Source organism: Ornithodoros turicata, chromosome 5 (assembly GCF_037126465.1).
Source record: "Ornithodoros turicata isolate Travis chromosome 5, ASM3712646v1, whole genome shotgun sequence".
NCBI lineage: Eukaryota > Metazoa > Arthropoda > Arachnida > Ixodida > Argasidae > Ornithodoros > Ornithodoros turicata.
The window spans coordinates 14,950,601-14,966,555 of record NC_088205.1 but is presented as its reverse complement, the minus strand read 5'-3'; the positions used below and the strand labels follow the sequence as shown (position 1 = coordinate 14,966,555).

At 44.3% G+C, this 15,955-nt stretch overlaps 1 protein-coding gene across 1 annotated transcript in view; it reads right to left on the bottom strand.

The window, feature by feature from the left end:
- Positions 1-1,025, bottom strand: part of LOC135394089 (bone morphogenetic protein 7-like) — a 43,379-nt gene extending 42,354 nt beyond the window's left edge. The window contains exon 1 of the mRNA XM_064624585.1: positions 965-1,025. Within this exon, the coding sequence (XP_064480655.1) occupies positions 965-974 (10 nt within the window). The 5' untranslated portion in view covers positions 975-1,025. The remainder of the gene's footprint in view (positions 1-964) is intronic.
- Positions 1,026-15,955: the final 14,930 nt, after the last annotated feature.

Sequence of the window (15,955 nt, the reverse complement as noted above, 5' to 3'; positions counted from 1 at the left end):
AACTCCCCATTCATCATCTCAAAATGAAGTTGTTGTTGTTGTTGTTTAAGGCTGACTTTTTCAGCCGCATTTGCTCATTCTGGCTCATTCGCACAGCAGACACTACACGTTATCATGGTTTCGGTTTCGCGTAGCCTCGAAACCAGTGCCATTGCTAAGCTTTTCCGGTTTCGTTCAAGATCGCTTTTACAAGCAGAGGTATAAAATATAACACATTGTCACGTAGACACAAATGGGGCTCTGGTACCATGTTAACTTGCTCGTGTTAGACGTGTTAACCGGCTGAAATGCAGCAGATACCGTCGCAGACGACAGTCTATGCAAAGAGCGGACTAACGCAGACGACGCCCTCGCGTGGTCGCAGACACCTGTTTTGCGCTTCTGTGCCTATATTGTTCATGGCAGGTGAGTTCCACATATTATTGCTGTCTAAAGCATTCTTTACGTGTACCCTTGGTTGCCGATCGTATTACTGATCGTACAGAGCTGTCCCCCAGGTACGGTACGGGTCAACACGCCCAGTAATGGTTGCCTCCAGCATTTTACATGTCACAAGTTTCGAGTGTTTGTACGAAATGCAACGGGGAAGAACCACAGCAGTTCCGAAAATACCCACTGATGCGAGTTTTGCTGTCATGCATGAAGAACTCTTTAGTACTTTAGGGATGCCACTGCTGAGGGATTGAAAGCGGGGGTGGGGGCACGGTCCAGTGTGACGATCGCGCAAGTTCGTGCAGTTCCCGGGGTCTGTTTTCAAACTACTCCAAATTACTTTTTTTTCTACTTCAAACTACTTCCAAAACCGTGACGCGCCCTCACTGGTCATGACACACCATATGTGGATTGGATTGGATACGAAAGAAAAATATGGAGACCACACCATGTGTAAATCATTCTTACGCGTTCCAATATTCTATATTTTCGTCTCACATCTCGCTGTATGCACAGGCATGTGTAGGCTCACCTTGGATCATCTTGGAGGTCCTGCTATACGCCACTGGATGAACACACCTGCACTGTGTTCGGTGGGCTGTTCTTGAACGGAGTGAGCAGACGCGGGAAGACGATTTAGAGTGAAGAATATCTCCGACGGCGTTCCTATCCATATCTTGTCTTTTTATCTGCACTTGGGGCATCTCGAGTCTGAGAAGGGGAGGTTATACAAAGCGGTACACAAACCACACTCTTAAAACAGGTAATGTAATGCGGTAATTGGAGTACGCTCTTAAAAGTGAACTTCACCGCAATGCAGGCTCCTATATAGCCAACCATCATCCCGAATGACATCGTTCTCGCCCCTGATTTGTTGAAAGCGGGACGCGTACGCCTTTTTTGTATCGTCGTTTTCGTATTGTCGTCAGACGCTTTCAGACGTATGTCAGCACAGTTCCCTTAGAAGTCGGCCCAGGACGCACATACACCAGGGCGTCAGTCGTGACGTTACCCGCCTCTGTGAGGCCGACAACGGCGAGCCCTTTCATCACCACCACCTTTGTATCAACTGGGGTGGGCAACTCTTGCTCCCCCGTGACGACTACCCATGATGAAGGCCAACCATTACGCACAACGATACTTTTATCGCTCCTGATTTGTGAAAAGCCCGGGGCGTACGCCTTTTTGTGACAGTTAACAAACCTGCAAAAGTGTCACAAAAAGGTGCGCGCGTCATGTTTTCAATCAGTCGTTGGGCAGAACAATGTCATTCGGGATGGCGGTTAGCTAAGAGCGCTAAAAAGAAGGCTAAAAAATAAAATAAAAGCATTTGCTATAGTCGTGACGATGCCCACTCGTGTGTGGCCAACAACGGCAAGCTATTTCGGAACCCCCCCCCCCCCTCTGTTTTTCTCAGACACTATGAGACATATGTCGGCATAGTTCCCTTAGAAGTCGGCCCAGGACGCATATTCCCCCAGGGTGTTAGTCGTGAATCTCTAATGATATCGTTGTATGCCCTGATTTGTTGAGAACGGGAGGCGTACGCCTTTCTTGTGACACTTACGCTGTTCATAATTGTATGCGGTGTTTATTTATTTTCATAAAAACGGTGTGTCTCGGTTATTTTTCTGGCGTGTACACGGTTTACCTTGCAGTTATCGGCGAATGTAAAGGTGTTTGCCAGTCAGTGCTTCGTCTGTGTTTCGTCTGTCCGCGTCCCCTGCACTGGGGTTTATCGCTTTTAGAATATGAGTCGCAACGTAATTTGAAAACTGTGCGTCTCAGCGCAGCCTTAAAACCAAAAACGAATACAAAATTTTCCCGGGTGAGACACCACAAAAGGAACACTTTACTGCTCCATAGTGAAGTGGAAGCAGATCTCATTTGGGCTTACTGGAGCGATTAATTCTCTAATCTTTCCTCGGACATTCATTTGTGTTCGGTGTTTTCCGGTTAAGAACGAATGATAACAATACCGGCCCATGTTTTCGGTGTTTCTTTGTCTTTTTTATTTTTGTCGCGGAAACGCGAAGCGAAATGAATCCTACCTATGGAGTACCAATGTAAAAAGAAAATGAAAAAAAAAAAAAAAAAAAAAAACAGGGAAGGATAACGGACGTGTTTTCGTTACCGTTTCCAGTTTCGTTACTGCTATACTTTCGTTTTCGTTATCCGTTTCTGGTACCAGCCTTTCAATTTCATTTCCGTTACGTTTCCGTAAATGTTTCCGGTAATGGAACAGCTGCTACAGAGCTGAGGGAGGACAGCCCGTCCAGTTTTGTAAGCACCCTGTTTTGTCCTTGCTGCTTTGCCCAAGTGGTGCTTCGGTGTCACGCGTACACACTACACGCGTAATTTTACGTCGTTCGTATGCGCGCAGCTTGAAATATTTCAATAAAAGTAAGAACATGCCTTCACTCTTCAGTCACTCTGAGACCAGCAACACAAGATGTGTGTGACCTTCATCCAATGTCTCATTCATAGGCAGACGGTGGTAAATAATACTCCCACAGCCAATGTGAAATGAATAAGAACTAAAAAAAAAAAAAAAAACAATAAAAATTGCACGCTTTCATTCTCGCGCTATGGTGGAGTAGCGTGCGGGTAGTATATGTTTTATAAGTCTCATGTGTTGAGGACTGGGAGGAGTAGGAAAGCGAGGGACGTGCCCTCGAGATCCAATATTGCGCATTATTTCCTTGCTCTCGTGTAGTAGTTAGAGCATTACAAGGGATGGAGTCCTCAAAATACAAAAATAACATCATAAGTCACTCAAATGTCATCTCACAACAGGAATAGCCATTACCCGAATTCAATACCGGACGATAATTTTCGTTTCCGTTTCTGTTTCCGGTAATGGAGGACCGCAGTATGCGTTTCTGTTTCCGTTATCGTTACCATCTCCAATTTCGGTAATACACCGTTTCTGTTTCCGTTACCATTAACGTTACCCTTCCCTGCAAAACAGGCCGGGATAAATCGAGTCGAAGATGGATTCATGTTTTGCCCGAAACTGTCAGGCCCGAGGTATATACAAGCGAAAGCCATATCTTTTCGGTTCTTTGCAAACATAATACAAACATAATGAAATTGAAATGTCGGAGAGCACCTGAAGCCATAATTTCTTGTCTAACCCATAACTATACCTCTTACTGCATGGAAATGAGTTACAAACGATAAGGCTGAAGCAAAGTTGCCGACTTGTTTTGTACCAGACTACAAGTTAATTCAGCTGTGAATATTATAGTCCGCGGCGGACATAGCAAGAGGGGCATCGCTGTCGGAATTTCTTCTACTGAGCATACGTATCTGGTTCTGGTCCTTTTGAAAAAATAAAAACCAAAACATCTGTCATGAGCCAGAAACGCAAACTTTGCAATGCCCACCATGTCGCAATGTTTCTACGGTACTAAAACCACACTTTTTTTAGTCCGCTTATTTGCCGAGATTTATGAAAGCTAAATACTTATTCTCTCTCTTTTTTTTTTTTCTTCTTCTTCCTTTGCTGCTGTTCCATATCGGTTACTAAATCATAGGTGGCCCCATCGGAACTCCAGAGTCTTACCGTAGCAAGGCCGCGTAGGTCTCGGTATTGCTGTCATGAACAAGCTTGGTAAAAAGCAAAATGTAAATGTAAGAAATAGCTTTGTTTCGAACTACTCAATTTTATTTAGGGTCGCTTTTACAAGCAGGAGGGGAGACCGGGGACAGTTGTCACGTTGCTTATTAAAAGGGAACGAAGCTAAACACATTGGCCGTTTTGCTGGCAAGTGTGCACGAGCGTGCGTCAGCACCTATATAGCCACAGATAGTGAGCGAGCAGGAAGCTGAGCCAAGGATGAGTTAGGAAACGGAGAGCTCAGCGAGGAGTGAGTGAGCATGAGTGAGTAAACAGGGAACAGAGCCGATGATGAGTCAGCATGAGTGAACGAACGAAGAGCTGAGTGGAAAGTGAGTGAGCAAACGAGGAGCTGAGCGAAGCGGGAGGTGAGCGGTAGTCGCAAGCGCTGACCTGTGGCTGGCACGGTTTCGGTTTCGTGCAGCCTCGACACCACCGCCAGTTTCGAGTTCTCAATGTTTTAAATATCGCTTTTACAAGTAGCAGCAGGCAAAAGCATACTAAATTTATATTCTTGGACAAACATAGTAATCATAGAACGAACATAGGTATCCGCCTCAAAGTAATTTCACATTTAAATATTCTGTATTCAGGAACACAGCGGATTCTGTCGCAGACGACAAGTAGGCTGCATGAAGCGGAACAACGCAGACGACACTCATGTTCGGACGCAGACGACGTGGGTAACTTCGGCATTCGGCTGCCCGTTCGGAGCTCATGATAAGTAAGTTACACAGTATTTTTATTGCTGTTTAAATGGTTAATTACGAGTATTTTTGCCGTCGTTTGAGCAAACGGATCAGTAACGGAATACGTTCTATAGAGCTGGTCGCCAACTATACTGGCATGTAACAGGACCGTGGTATTTGTGATTAGGGTTAGCGGTAATTGGAGATTGAATAATATAGAAATTGAAGAACAACATCTGAAACCAAAACACCATGTAGTGCACGTTTTTGTCGTTTCCAGGAAGAAACTGATCGATTCATTCATTTTTCATTTGCCAACAGCTTCAACAGGCCTCATCAATGGGCTCCAAAACTGTGAACGCCGCGGCTAAAAGCTTGGGAGCCCCAGAGACGCACAGAAAATTATTGAATCAGCATTGGATCAACCAGTACAGTGTCTGGTGAGTTTGCACTTGTAAATTTCATTTTTCATGCACTTTTGATTTTAGTGTGCTATAGGAGCCGTCGCGAGGCGAGTTTGCTCCTGGGGCAGGGCAAATCTGAAGCCACCCCCCCCCCCCCTCCCCCGTTGCCGCCAGAAGCTCTGTAAACAAAGAAAAGAAAACGCTTATTTGCACTGCCGAGGTCGTAAATGCAAATTCTACACATTCCCGCATACTGTCCAACTAACCTGCCAGGGCCTGCGCCCGGGGCGGCTGCCCCTCTCGCACCCCCGTCGCTACGACTCTGCTATAGAGTGAGGAGAGCAGTCCGTCTCAGACTTGTGCAAAATACTGCGCAAAAATATTTAAAATGAGGTACTAAACACTGCACGTAAAAAGTATTTTAAATAGAGTACGAAATACTCTAAAGTGAAAGTAATTTGAGTAGAGTACTAAATACTCTCAGAAATCTTCGCTCCAAGAAGTCGCTCCATGTACACGCACATCATTGCTCTCTAACGTAGATATATTCTTTGCTTTTCACCTTGTTATAATCTTTTTCTGTCTGCTGTTTTTTGTGTGTTGTTTTCTTGTTTTTTTAGTCTATGTTCATTGTTTGATGTACAGTGCCAGTGTGTTGCTCACTCCCTCATGTAATGGCCTAAAGGCCCCTTGATGGACCAATAAATAATAACAATAATAAGTATTTAAGATACTCCTTAAAGTACTTTAATATTAGCAGTAAGTGAAACGCGTATTCTGAACGTGGCCGTACAAATGAAAGGAATATTGTTTGGTGAACTTTGGTGAACCCAAGTAAACTTTGTTTATATTTTCTGGCCCAAAACTTCGTAACCCCTCGTGTATGTCAGCTCAGGTCTTTAAACCTCTGGCGCACTGTTTATTACTTTGGTGACCAAGGAAATGAACGCAGGGATTCTCTTGTGCCTAATCCCTTGGCGATTCACCTGGCAATACGTATAGGAACCGTTTTCTGACGAAGTTGGCTATTCACAACAAGGCCAAGCGTGGGACCAGCTTATTGTACAGCAGGATAAATGACAGATTCCCGAATTCCCGAAAAAAAAAAAAAAAAAGAAAGATAAAGAGAGGGTTAAGATCCAGTGAGCACAAAATCTGGACACAGCGGGAAGTGTGCTTGACTAGGAAGGAAAGTATTTTGAGTACTGAGTAGCAAATATCGAAAAAATTATTTTAAATACGTTAAAAATACTTTTCACAAAAAGTATAGAGTAGAGTACCAAAATACCGGAAAAAGTATTGAAAATACTGTATTTTGAGTACGTACTCAAGAAGTCTGGTCCGTCTTGATATTACAATATCATGAGAATGCAAAAAGGACAACACAACAGACACGGACAGCGTTCGCAAAAGCGTTGTCTCGTCCCTTTGGCGTTCTCACCATATTGAACTTCAACCAACACGCTCTTCATCTTCTAGCTCAGCTGAATAAGTTCGGAACCGAAATCGGGGCCGAATTTTTTTCGGTCACTTGAGTTTTGTGCCGAAATCGGTCCGAATCTGTTCGAAGAGAGACATCTTCTCCAAAATCAGAAGTGTAGTGAACCGCATCCAAGCAAATATTTGTACTTCTTAATTCAGAATGGATCCTGTACGCGGATATGCGAATATAGTTCAATGAGAGTCTCGTGCAATATACAAGACGTCGAGGAATGGAGCCCTCCATGGAACGGAGTGTCTCATGGTTTTCATCTGTAATGTGTAACAGAATGTAGAACACGAAGACAGATTGTATTGTTCTTGCGCTAGACTACTCAATAAAAGGGATAGCAGAAAAAGTGAATTTTTTTGAAATTGGAAGAGGGAAGGCACGATTCCGGCAGAAGCCGTATGCAAGCCTGTCTTATCCCCTTCTGCTACGCCTGTGTGGGCTGAGTTTAGCAACCTCCTATCGTCGGACTGACAACGAGGGCGCTCAAGAAGTCGTCGAACGCTATAGGCTCTTGACGGTGATCCGAAAAACATGATGTTCGGCTATTTTTTCCTATGGGATAGCTCCTCAATGTCCTTGTCTATTATTTGTAAATTCGGCACGTGCTGGTGAGGTAAAAATGCGACCTTTACTTGGCAAATTTTCAAGTTCAGTTCGTAAAAATTGATATAATGGAACTTAAGTTAGATGGCATTCCATCAGGACGTGGCAAAAACTTACTAAGAACAACTGCCATTGACCGCCTGGTCCTAGGTGGCCTAGTTTTTTTTATTATAATTCCATGACACGTTTTCTGGGACACCCTGCATACCGGCCCTGTTGACTCTAGGCCGTTGATAAATTATGGTTGAGAAATAGGGGGTTTTCATAAGTCGGCGCCATCTAGTTTAAGGCGAGCCAACTACGCTCTGGCGCGTACGCCATATTTTGGGCAAGGATGGAAGCGTTGCCCGCGCGCGGACAGTATGGCTATGTTTGAACCGCGCGTCTGGGGTGATCTTTTGTCGTCCGCCGCCTGGGACCTGGTCTGGTTTCTCATCGAAGCATCGCTCTTTTCATGAGTGGATCGTCCATCTGCATTTGCAATGTCAGTGTGTTGTGGCGTGAGGGACGCCGAAGGAAACAAGGCGTGTGCACAATCTGTTTGGCGGCTAAAGTTCACATGATACATGGCTTTCCAAATAACTATCGTCAGAAGCGTTCTGTTGCCATTCTGTTGCCATTGTAGCGTTCTGTTGCCGCAAGCGAAAGCGTAGAACATATAGTAGGATAGTAGGAAGCATCGGCGAAAGCATGCAACACAGTAATGTCCCACACCAAAATACAATACAGCATGCAAAAATATGGTGTACCGTATCTGAAAGTCGACAAGGCGACGGGGATGGAAGTTGGATTCGTATATGACACGCATAATAATTGTTCTCGCTAGCGCGGCCAATCGTGCCAGATGCACTCATGTGTTCACAAAAGGCGTTCACACGTCTTTGGGAAAACCCATCTGGTATGTTCGTCAAGTCTCTCAACCACTGAATATTCTCGTTCGCCATCGCGCGTTGTGCTTACCATACAGGGCACCACATATACGACGTGCCAAAGATATGGCCGAATGTCGTCTGCTAGAAGCTGGCCAGACTGACTTTTCAAAAAGGTCTATTGATTTTTTCACAGGTAATTTTGAAACTATCGAGCGACAAACTGGCGTATGCAGTACGTGAACCGGAAGTTGTTTCCGGTGGGGTGCTCAGTACATTATGACAAGCTCTGCCGTTTAAAAGTGTCATATAAGCTCGAAATGCTTGAATCTTTCTATTACAAAATCGCTCTTAGTCTAGGTTTATGGCAAAGACTATAAGGCTGGGCACAGGTACTGTAGAGAAGTGTGGAGACTCTGCAAACAGGACAATGACGTGCGTCTCGTTATAGCACCTATGGACGCCCTATCGACCAGACAAATGACAATGATAATAAAATTATTATCCTTTGTCGCTGCCAATTCGTCGTCTATAAGCGTTTCCATTCATATTGCCATTTGGGACAAGGCTATGGCGGGAACGATGAACAACGAGTATGAACAACGGGAGTATGAACAACCTATAATGACAGTCATCTTGGTGTGAAACGTAACCAAGCTGTGACCACTTGCCTCTTTTACCGCCGGTTACCGCTTACTTCACAGGCGCGCTGAACAAGTGTGTATCGTCATCAAGCAGAACTGTACCAGCACATATTGAGACACACATTTAGAGAATGATTAGAGCTGATACATATGAAATCTGCTACTCTCTGTCTTTGCAAACAAATTGAAGAAGCATCTCTTCATGGCCCAAGCTGGCACAGAACACCTACTCACCCTTCCATGTTGCCCCTCCTCTCTGCAGGCGATACATGGTGACAACAGGGAACTAAGAGGCCTAGAGCAAGCCAAGAGAAGATACTATTTCCTAGGGAAAGACACCTCTTCTTGTTCATTCCATTGTTTTATTAATATTTTCCAGGACGTTTGTAAGCGTAGCCTAGTTGCTTCGTCTCATCATTTTGTTCTTTTAAGAAGCAAAGTTACTCTGGTTGGTCACCTTTTGATGTGTATTTGATACTATGATTCTGGTGTGCATTGTTTTTTTTATCACGTGCGCTAATTGAGCGTTCAGACACGTTTTTTGCTGGTTGCTTCCGATGTTGGTAACTATGCGGTACTTGCTTGATCTATTATCAGTTATTCGTTTGCCTATAGTTAGATTTCTCTGACTGGCTCGCACCCTTTGATGTGTATTTGATACAATGCTTCTGGTGTGCATTGGGGTTTTTAATCACATGCGCTAATTGAGCGTTCAGCAACGTTAATTTGCAGGTTGCTCCCGATGTTGGTAAGTATGCGGTACTTGCTTGATCTATCATCAGTTATCCGATTGCCCATCGTTAGATTTCTCTGACTGGCTTGCACCCTTTGATGTGTATACTGTATGCTCCATGTGTGTATTGGTTATGTTAACATGTGTGCTAATCGAGTTCAGCAACGTTAATATGCCAGATGCTCCCGATGTTGGTAAGTATGCGGTACAAGCTTCATTCACTATGAATTCCCCGTTTGTTTAGCGTTAGATTTGTTTGGCTGGCTGGCACCCTTTGATGTGTATTTGATACTATGCTCCTTGTGTGCATTGGTTTTGTTATCACGTGTGCTAATCGAGTTCCGCAAGGACAATTTGCCAGATGCTCCTGATATCGGTAAGTATGCGGTACTTGCTTCATTCATTATCAATTCCCCGTTTGCTCACCCCTTGATGTGTATACTATGCTTTCTGTGTGCATTGGTTTTGTTGTCACGTGTGTTAATCGAGCGTTGAGCAGCGCTAATTTACTTGTTGCTCCCAGATGCTGGTAAGTATGCGGTACTTGCCTCTGCACTATCAAACCCATGTATGCTTATCGTAAGATTGCTCTGACTAACTGGCTCCTTCCGGTGTGTAGTTGTTGCTATGCTCCCAGTGTGCGTTAATTTTATTGTCACGTGTATTAATTGAGCATTCAGCAGCGCTAATTTGCAGGTTGCTCCCAGATGTTGGTGGGTATGCGGTACTTGCTTCATTCACTATCAATTCTCTGTTTGCTTAGCGTTAGATTTCTCTGTCTGGCTGGCACCCTATGATGTGTATTTGATACTATATGCTTCCTGTGTGCGTTGGTTTTGTTATTATGTGCGTTAGTTGAGCGTTCAGCAGCGCTAATTTGCCGGACGCCCCCGATGTTGGTAGGTATGCGGTACTTGCTTCAGTCACTATCAATTCTCTGTTTGCTTAGCGTTAGATTTCTCTGGCTGGCTGGCACCCTATGATGTGTATTTGATATTATATGCTTCCTGTATGCGTTGGTTTTGTTATCATGTGTGTTAGTCGAGCGTTCAGCAGTGCTAATTTGCCGGACGCTCCCGATGTTGGTAGGTATGCGGTACTTGCTTCATTCACTATCAATTCTCTGTTTGCTTAGCGTTAGATTTCTCTGGCTGGCTGGCACCCTATGATGTGTATTTGATACTATATGCTTCCTGTGTGCATTGGTTTTGTTATCACGTGTGTTAGTCGAGCGTTCAGCAGCGCTAATTTGCCGGACGCCCCCGATGTTGGTAGGTATGCGGTACTTGCTTCATTCACTATCAATTCTCTGTTTGCTTAGCGTTAGATTTCTCTGGCTGGCTGGCACCCTATTTGACACTATGCTTCCGTGTGCATTGGGTTTGTTATCAAGTGTGCTAATTGAGCGTTCAGCAACGTTAATTTGCAGGTTGCTCCCGATGTTGGTAAGTATGCGGTACTTGCTTCATCTACTCTCAGTTATCCGTTTGCCCATCGTTAGATTTCTCTGACTGACTGGTACCTTTTGATGTGTGTTTCATACTATGCTTCTTGTCTGCATTGGTTTTGTTATCACGTTTGGCTAATCGAGCGTTCAGCAACGTTACTTTGCTGGATGCTCCCGATGTTGGTGAGTATGTGGTACTTGCTTCATTCACTATTAATTTCCCGTATTCATAGCGTTAAATTTCTCTTGCTGGCTGGCTGGCACCTGATGTGTATTTCATAGTGTGCCTCCTGGTATGCATTGGTCTTGTTATCAAGTGTGCTAATTGAGCGTTCAGCAACGTTAATTTGCAGGTTGCTCCCGATGTTGGTAGGTATGCGGTACTTGCTTCATTCACTATCAATTCTCTGTTTGCTTAGCGTTAGATTTATCTGGCTGGCTGGCACCCTATGATGTGTATTTGATATTATATGCTTCCTGTGTGCGTTGGTTTTGTTATCATGTGTGTTAGTCGAGCGTTCAGCAGCGCTAATTTGCCGGACGCCCCCGATGTTGGTAGGTATGCGGTACTTGCTTCAGTCACTATCAATTCTCTGTTTGCTTAGCGTTAGATTTCTCTGGCTGGCTGGCGCCCTATGATGTGTATTTGATATTATATGCTTCCTGTGTGCGTTGGGGTTTTTTAATCACATGCGCTAATTGAGCGTTCAGCAACGTTAATTTGCAGGTTGCTCCCGATGTTGGTAAGTATGCGGTACTTGCTTGATTTATCATCAGTTATCCGATTGCTCATCGTTAGATTTCTCTGACTGGCTTGCACCCTTTGATGTGTATACTGTATGCTCCATGTGTGTATTGGTTTTCTTAACATGTGTGCTAATCGAGTTCAGCAACGTTAATATGCCAGATGCTCCCGATGTTGGTAAGTATGCGGTACAAGCTCCATTCACTATGAATGCCCCGTTTGTTTAGCGTTAGATTTGTTTGGCTGGCTGGCACCCTTTGATGTGTATTTGATACTATGCTCCTTGTGTGCATTGGTTTTGTTATCACGTGTGCTAATCGAGTTCCGCAAGGACAATTTGCCAGATGCTCCTGATATCGGTAAGTATGCGGTACTTGCTTCATTCATTATCAATTCCCCGTTTGCTCACCCCTTGATGTGTATACTATGCTTTCTGTGTGCATTGGTTTTGTTGTCACGTGTGTTAATCGAGCGTTGAGCAGCGCTAATTTACTTGTTGCTCCCAGATGCTGGTAAGTATGCGGTACTTGCCTCTGCACTATCAAACCCATGTATGCTTATCGTAAGATTGCTCTGACTAACTGGCTCCTTCTGGTGTGTAGTTGTTGCTATGCTCCCAGTGTGCGTTAATTTTATTGTCACGTGCATTAATTGAGCATTCAGCAGCGCTAATTTGCAGGTTGCTCCCAGATGTTGGTGGGTATGCGGTACTTGCTTCATTCACTATCAATTCTCTGTTTGCTTAGCGTTAGATTTCTCTGTCTGGCTGGCACCCTATGATGTGTATTTGATACTATATGCTTCCTGTGTGCGTTGGTTTTGTTAATATGTGCGTTAGTTGAGCGTTCAGCAGCGCTAATTTGCCGGACGCCCCCGATGTTGGTAGGTATGCGGTACTTGCTTCAGTCACTATCAATTCTCTGTTTGCTTAGCGTTAGATTTCTCTGGCTGGCTGGCACCCTATGATGTGTATTTGATATTATATGCTTCCTGTATGCGTTGGTTTTGTTATCATGTGTGTTAGTCGAGCGTTCAGCAGCGCTAATTTGCCGGACGCTCCCGATGTTGGTAGGTATGCGGTACTTGCTTCATTCACTATCAATTCTCTGTTTGCTTAGCGTTAGATTTCTCTGGCTGGCTGGCACCCTATGATGTGTATTTGATATTATATGCTTCCTGTGTGCGTTGGTTTTTTTTATCATGTGTGTTAGTCGAGCGTCCAGCAGCGCTAGTTTGCCGGACGCTCCCGATGTTGGTAGGTATGCGGTACTTACTTCATTCACTATCAATTCTGTGTTTGCTTAGCGTTAGACTTCTCTGGCTGGCTGGCACCCTATGATGTGTATTTGATACTATATGCTTCCTGTGTGCATTGGTTTTGTTATCACGTGTGTTAGTCGAGCGTTCAGCAGCGCTAATTTGCCGGACGCCCCCGATGTTGGTAGGTATGCGGTACTTGCTTCATTCACTATCAATTCTCTGTTTGCTTAGCGTTAGATTTCTCTGGCTGGCTGGCACCCTATTTGACACTATGCTTCCGTGTGCATTGGTTTTGTTATCAAGTGTGCTAATTGAGCGTTCAGCAACGTTAATTTGCAGGTTGCTCCCGATGTTGGTAAGTATCCGGTACTTGCTTCATCTACTCTCAGTTATCCGTTTGCCCATCGTTAGATTTCTCTGACTGACTGGTACCTTTTGATGTGTGTTTCATACTATGCTTCTTGTCTGCATTGGTTTTGTTATCACGTTTGGCTAATCGAGCGTTCAGCAACGTTAATTTGCTGGATGCTCCCGATGTTGGTGAGTATGTGGTACTTGCTTCATTCACTATTAATTTCCCGTATTCATAGCGTTAAATTTCTCTTGCTGGCTGGCTGGCACCTGATGTGTATTTCATAGTGTGCCTCCTGGTATGCATTGGTCTTGTTATCAAGTGTGCTAATTGAGCGTTCAGCAACGTTAATTTGCAGGTTGCTCCCGATGTTGGTAGGTATGCGGTACTTGCTTCATTCACTATCAATTCTCTGTTTGCTTAGCGTTAGATTTCTCTGGCTGGCTGGCACCCTATGATGTGTATTTGATACTATATGCTTCCTGTATGCATTGGTTTTGTTATCACGTGTGTTAGTCGATCGTTCAGCAGCGCTAATTTGCCCTGACGCCCCTGATGTTGGTAGGTATGTGGTACTTGCTTCAGTCACTATCAATTATCTGTTTGCTTAGCGTTAGATTTCTCTGGCTGGCTGGCACCCTATGATGTGTATTTGATACTATATGCTTCCTGTGTGCGTTGGTTTTTTTATCATGTGCGTTAGTCGAGCGTTCAGCAGCGCTAATTTGCCGGACGTCTCCGATGTTGGTAGGTATGCGGTACTTGCTTCAGTCACTATCAATTCTCTGTTTGCTTAGCGTTAGATTTCTCTGGCTGGCTGGCACCCTATGATGTGTATTTGATACTATATGCTTCCTGTGTGCATTGGTTTTGTTATCACGTGTGTTAGTTAAGCATTCAGCAGCGCTAATTTGCCGGACGCCCCCGATGTTGGTAGGTATGCGGTACTTGCTTCATTCACTATCAATTCTCTGTTTGCTTAGCGTTAGATTTCTCTGGCTGGCTGGCACCCTATGATGTGTATTTGATACTATATGCTTCCTGTGTGCATTGGTTTTGTTATATGTGTGCTAGTCGAGCGTTCAGCAGCGCTAATTTGTCGGACGCCCCCGATGTTGGTAGGTATGCGGTACTTGCTTCATTCACTATCAATTCTCTGTTTGCTTAGCGTTAGATTTATCTGGCTGGCTGGCACCCTATGATGTGTATTTGATACTATATGCTTCCTGTGTGCATTGGTTTTGTTATATGTGTGTTAGTCGAGCGTTCAGCAGCGCTAATTTGCCGGACGCCCCCGATGTTGGTAGGTATGCGGTACTTGCTTCATTCACTATCAATTCTCTGTTTGCTTAGCGTTAGATTTCTGTCTGGCTGGCACCCTATGATGTGTATTTGATATTATATGCTTCCTGTGTGCGTTGGTTTTGTTATCATGTGTGTTAGTCGAGCGTTCAGCAGCGCTAATTTGCCGGACGCCTCCGATGTTGGTAGGTATGCGGTACTTGCTTCAGTCACTATCAATTCTCTGTTTGCTTAGCGTTAGATTTCTCTGGCTGGCTGGCACCCTATGATGTGTATTTGATATTATATGCTTCCGTGTGCGTTGGTTTTGTTATCATGTGTGTTAGTCGAGCGTTCAGCAGTTCTAATTTGCCGGGCGCTCCCGATGTTGGTAGGTATGCGGTACTTGCTTCATTCACTATCAATTCTCTGTTTGCTTAGCGTTAGATTTCTCTGGCTGGCTGGCACCCTATGATGTGTATTTGATACTATATGCTTCCTGCGTGCGTTGGTTTTGTTATCATGTATGTTAGTCGAGCGTTCAGCAGCGCTAATTTGCCGGACGCCCCCGATGTTGGTAGGTATGCGGTACTTGCTTCATTCACTATCAATTCTCTGTTTGCTTAGCGTTAGATTTCTCTGGCTGGCTGGCACCCTATTTGACACTATGCTTCCGTGTGCATTGGTTTTATTATCAAGTGTTATAATTGAGCGTTCAGCAACGTTAATTTCCAGGTTGCTCCCGATGTTGGTAAGTATGCGGTACTTGCTTGATCTACTCTCAGTTATCCGTTTGCCCATCGTTAGATTTCTCTGACTGACTGGTACCTTTTGATGTGTGTTTCATACTATGCTTCTTGTCTGCATTGGTTTTGTTATCACGTTTGGCTAATCGAGCGTTCAGCAACGTTAATTTGCTGGATGCTCCCGATGTTGGTGAGTATGTGGTACTTGCTTCATTCACTATTAATTTCCCGTATTCATAGCGTTAAATTTCTCTTGCTGGCTGGCTGGCACCTGATGTGTATTTCATAGTGTGCCTCCTGGTATGCATTGATCTTGTTATCAAGTGTGCTAATTGAGCGTTCAGCAACGTTAATTTGCAGGTTGCTCCCGATGTTGGTAAGTATGCGGTACTTGCTTCATCTACTCTCAGTTATCAGTTTGTCCATCGTTAGATTTCTCTAACTGGCTGGTACCCTTTGGAGTTGGAGTTAGGAAAGAAAAATATAGAGGTGGTGGCACCCTTTGATGTGCATTTGATACTATGCTTCTTGTGCGCATTGGTTTTGTTATCACGTGTGGCTAATCGAGCGTTCAGCAACATTAATTTGCCGGATGCTCCCCATGTTGGTAAGTATGGGGTGCTTGCTTCATTCACT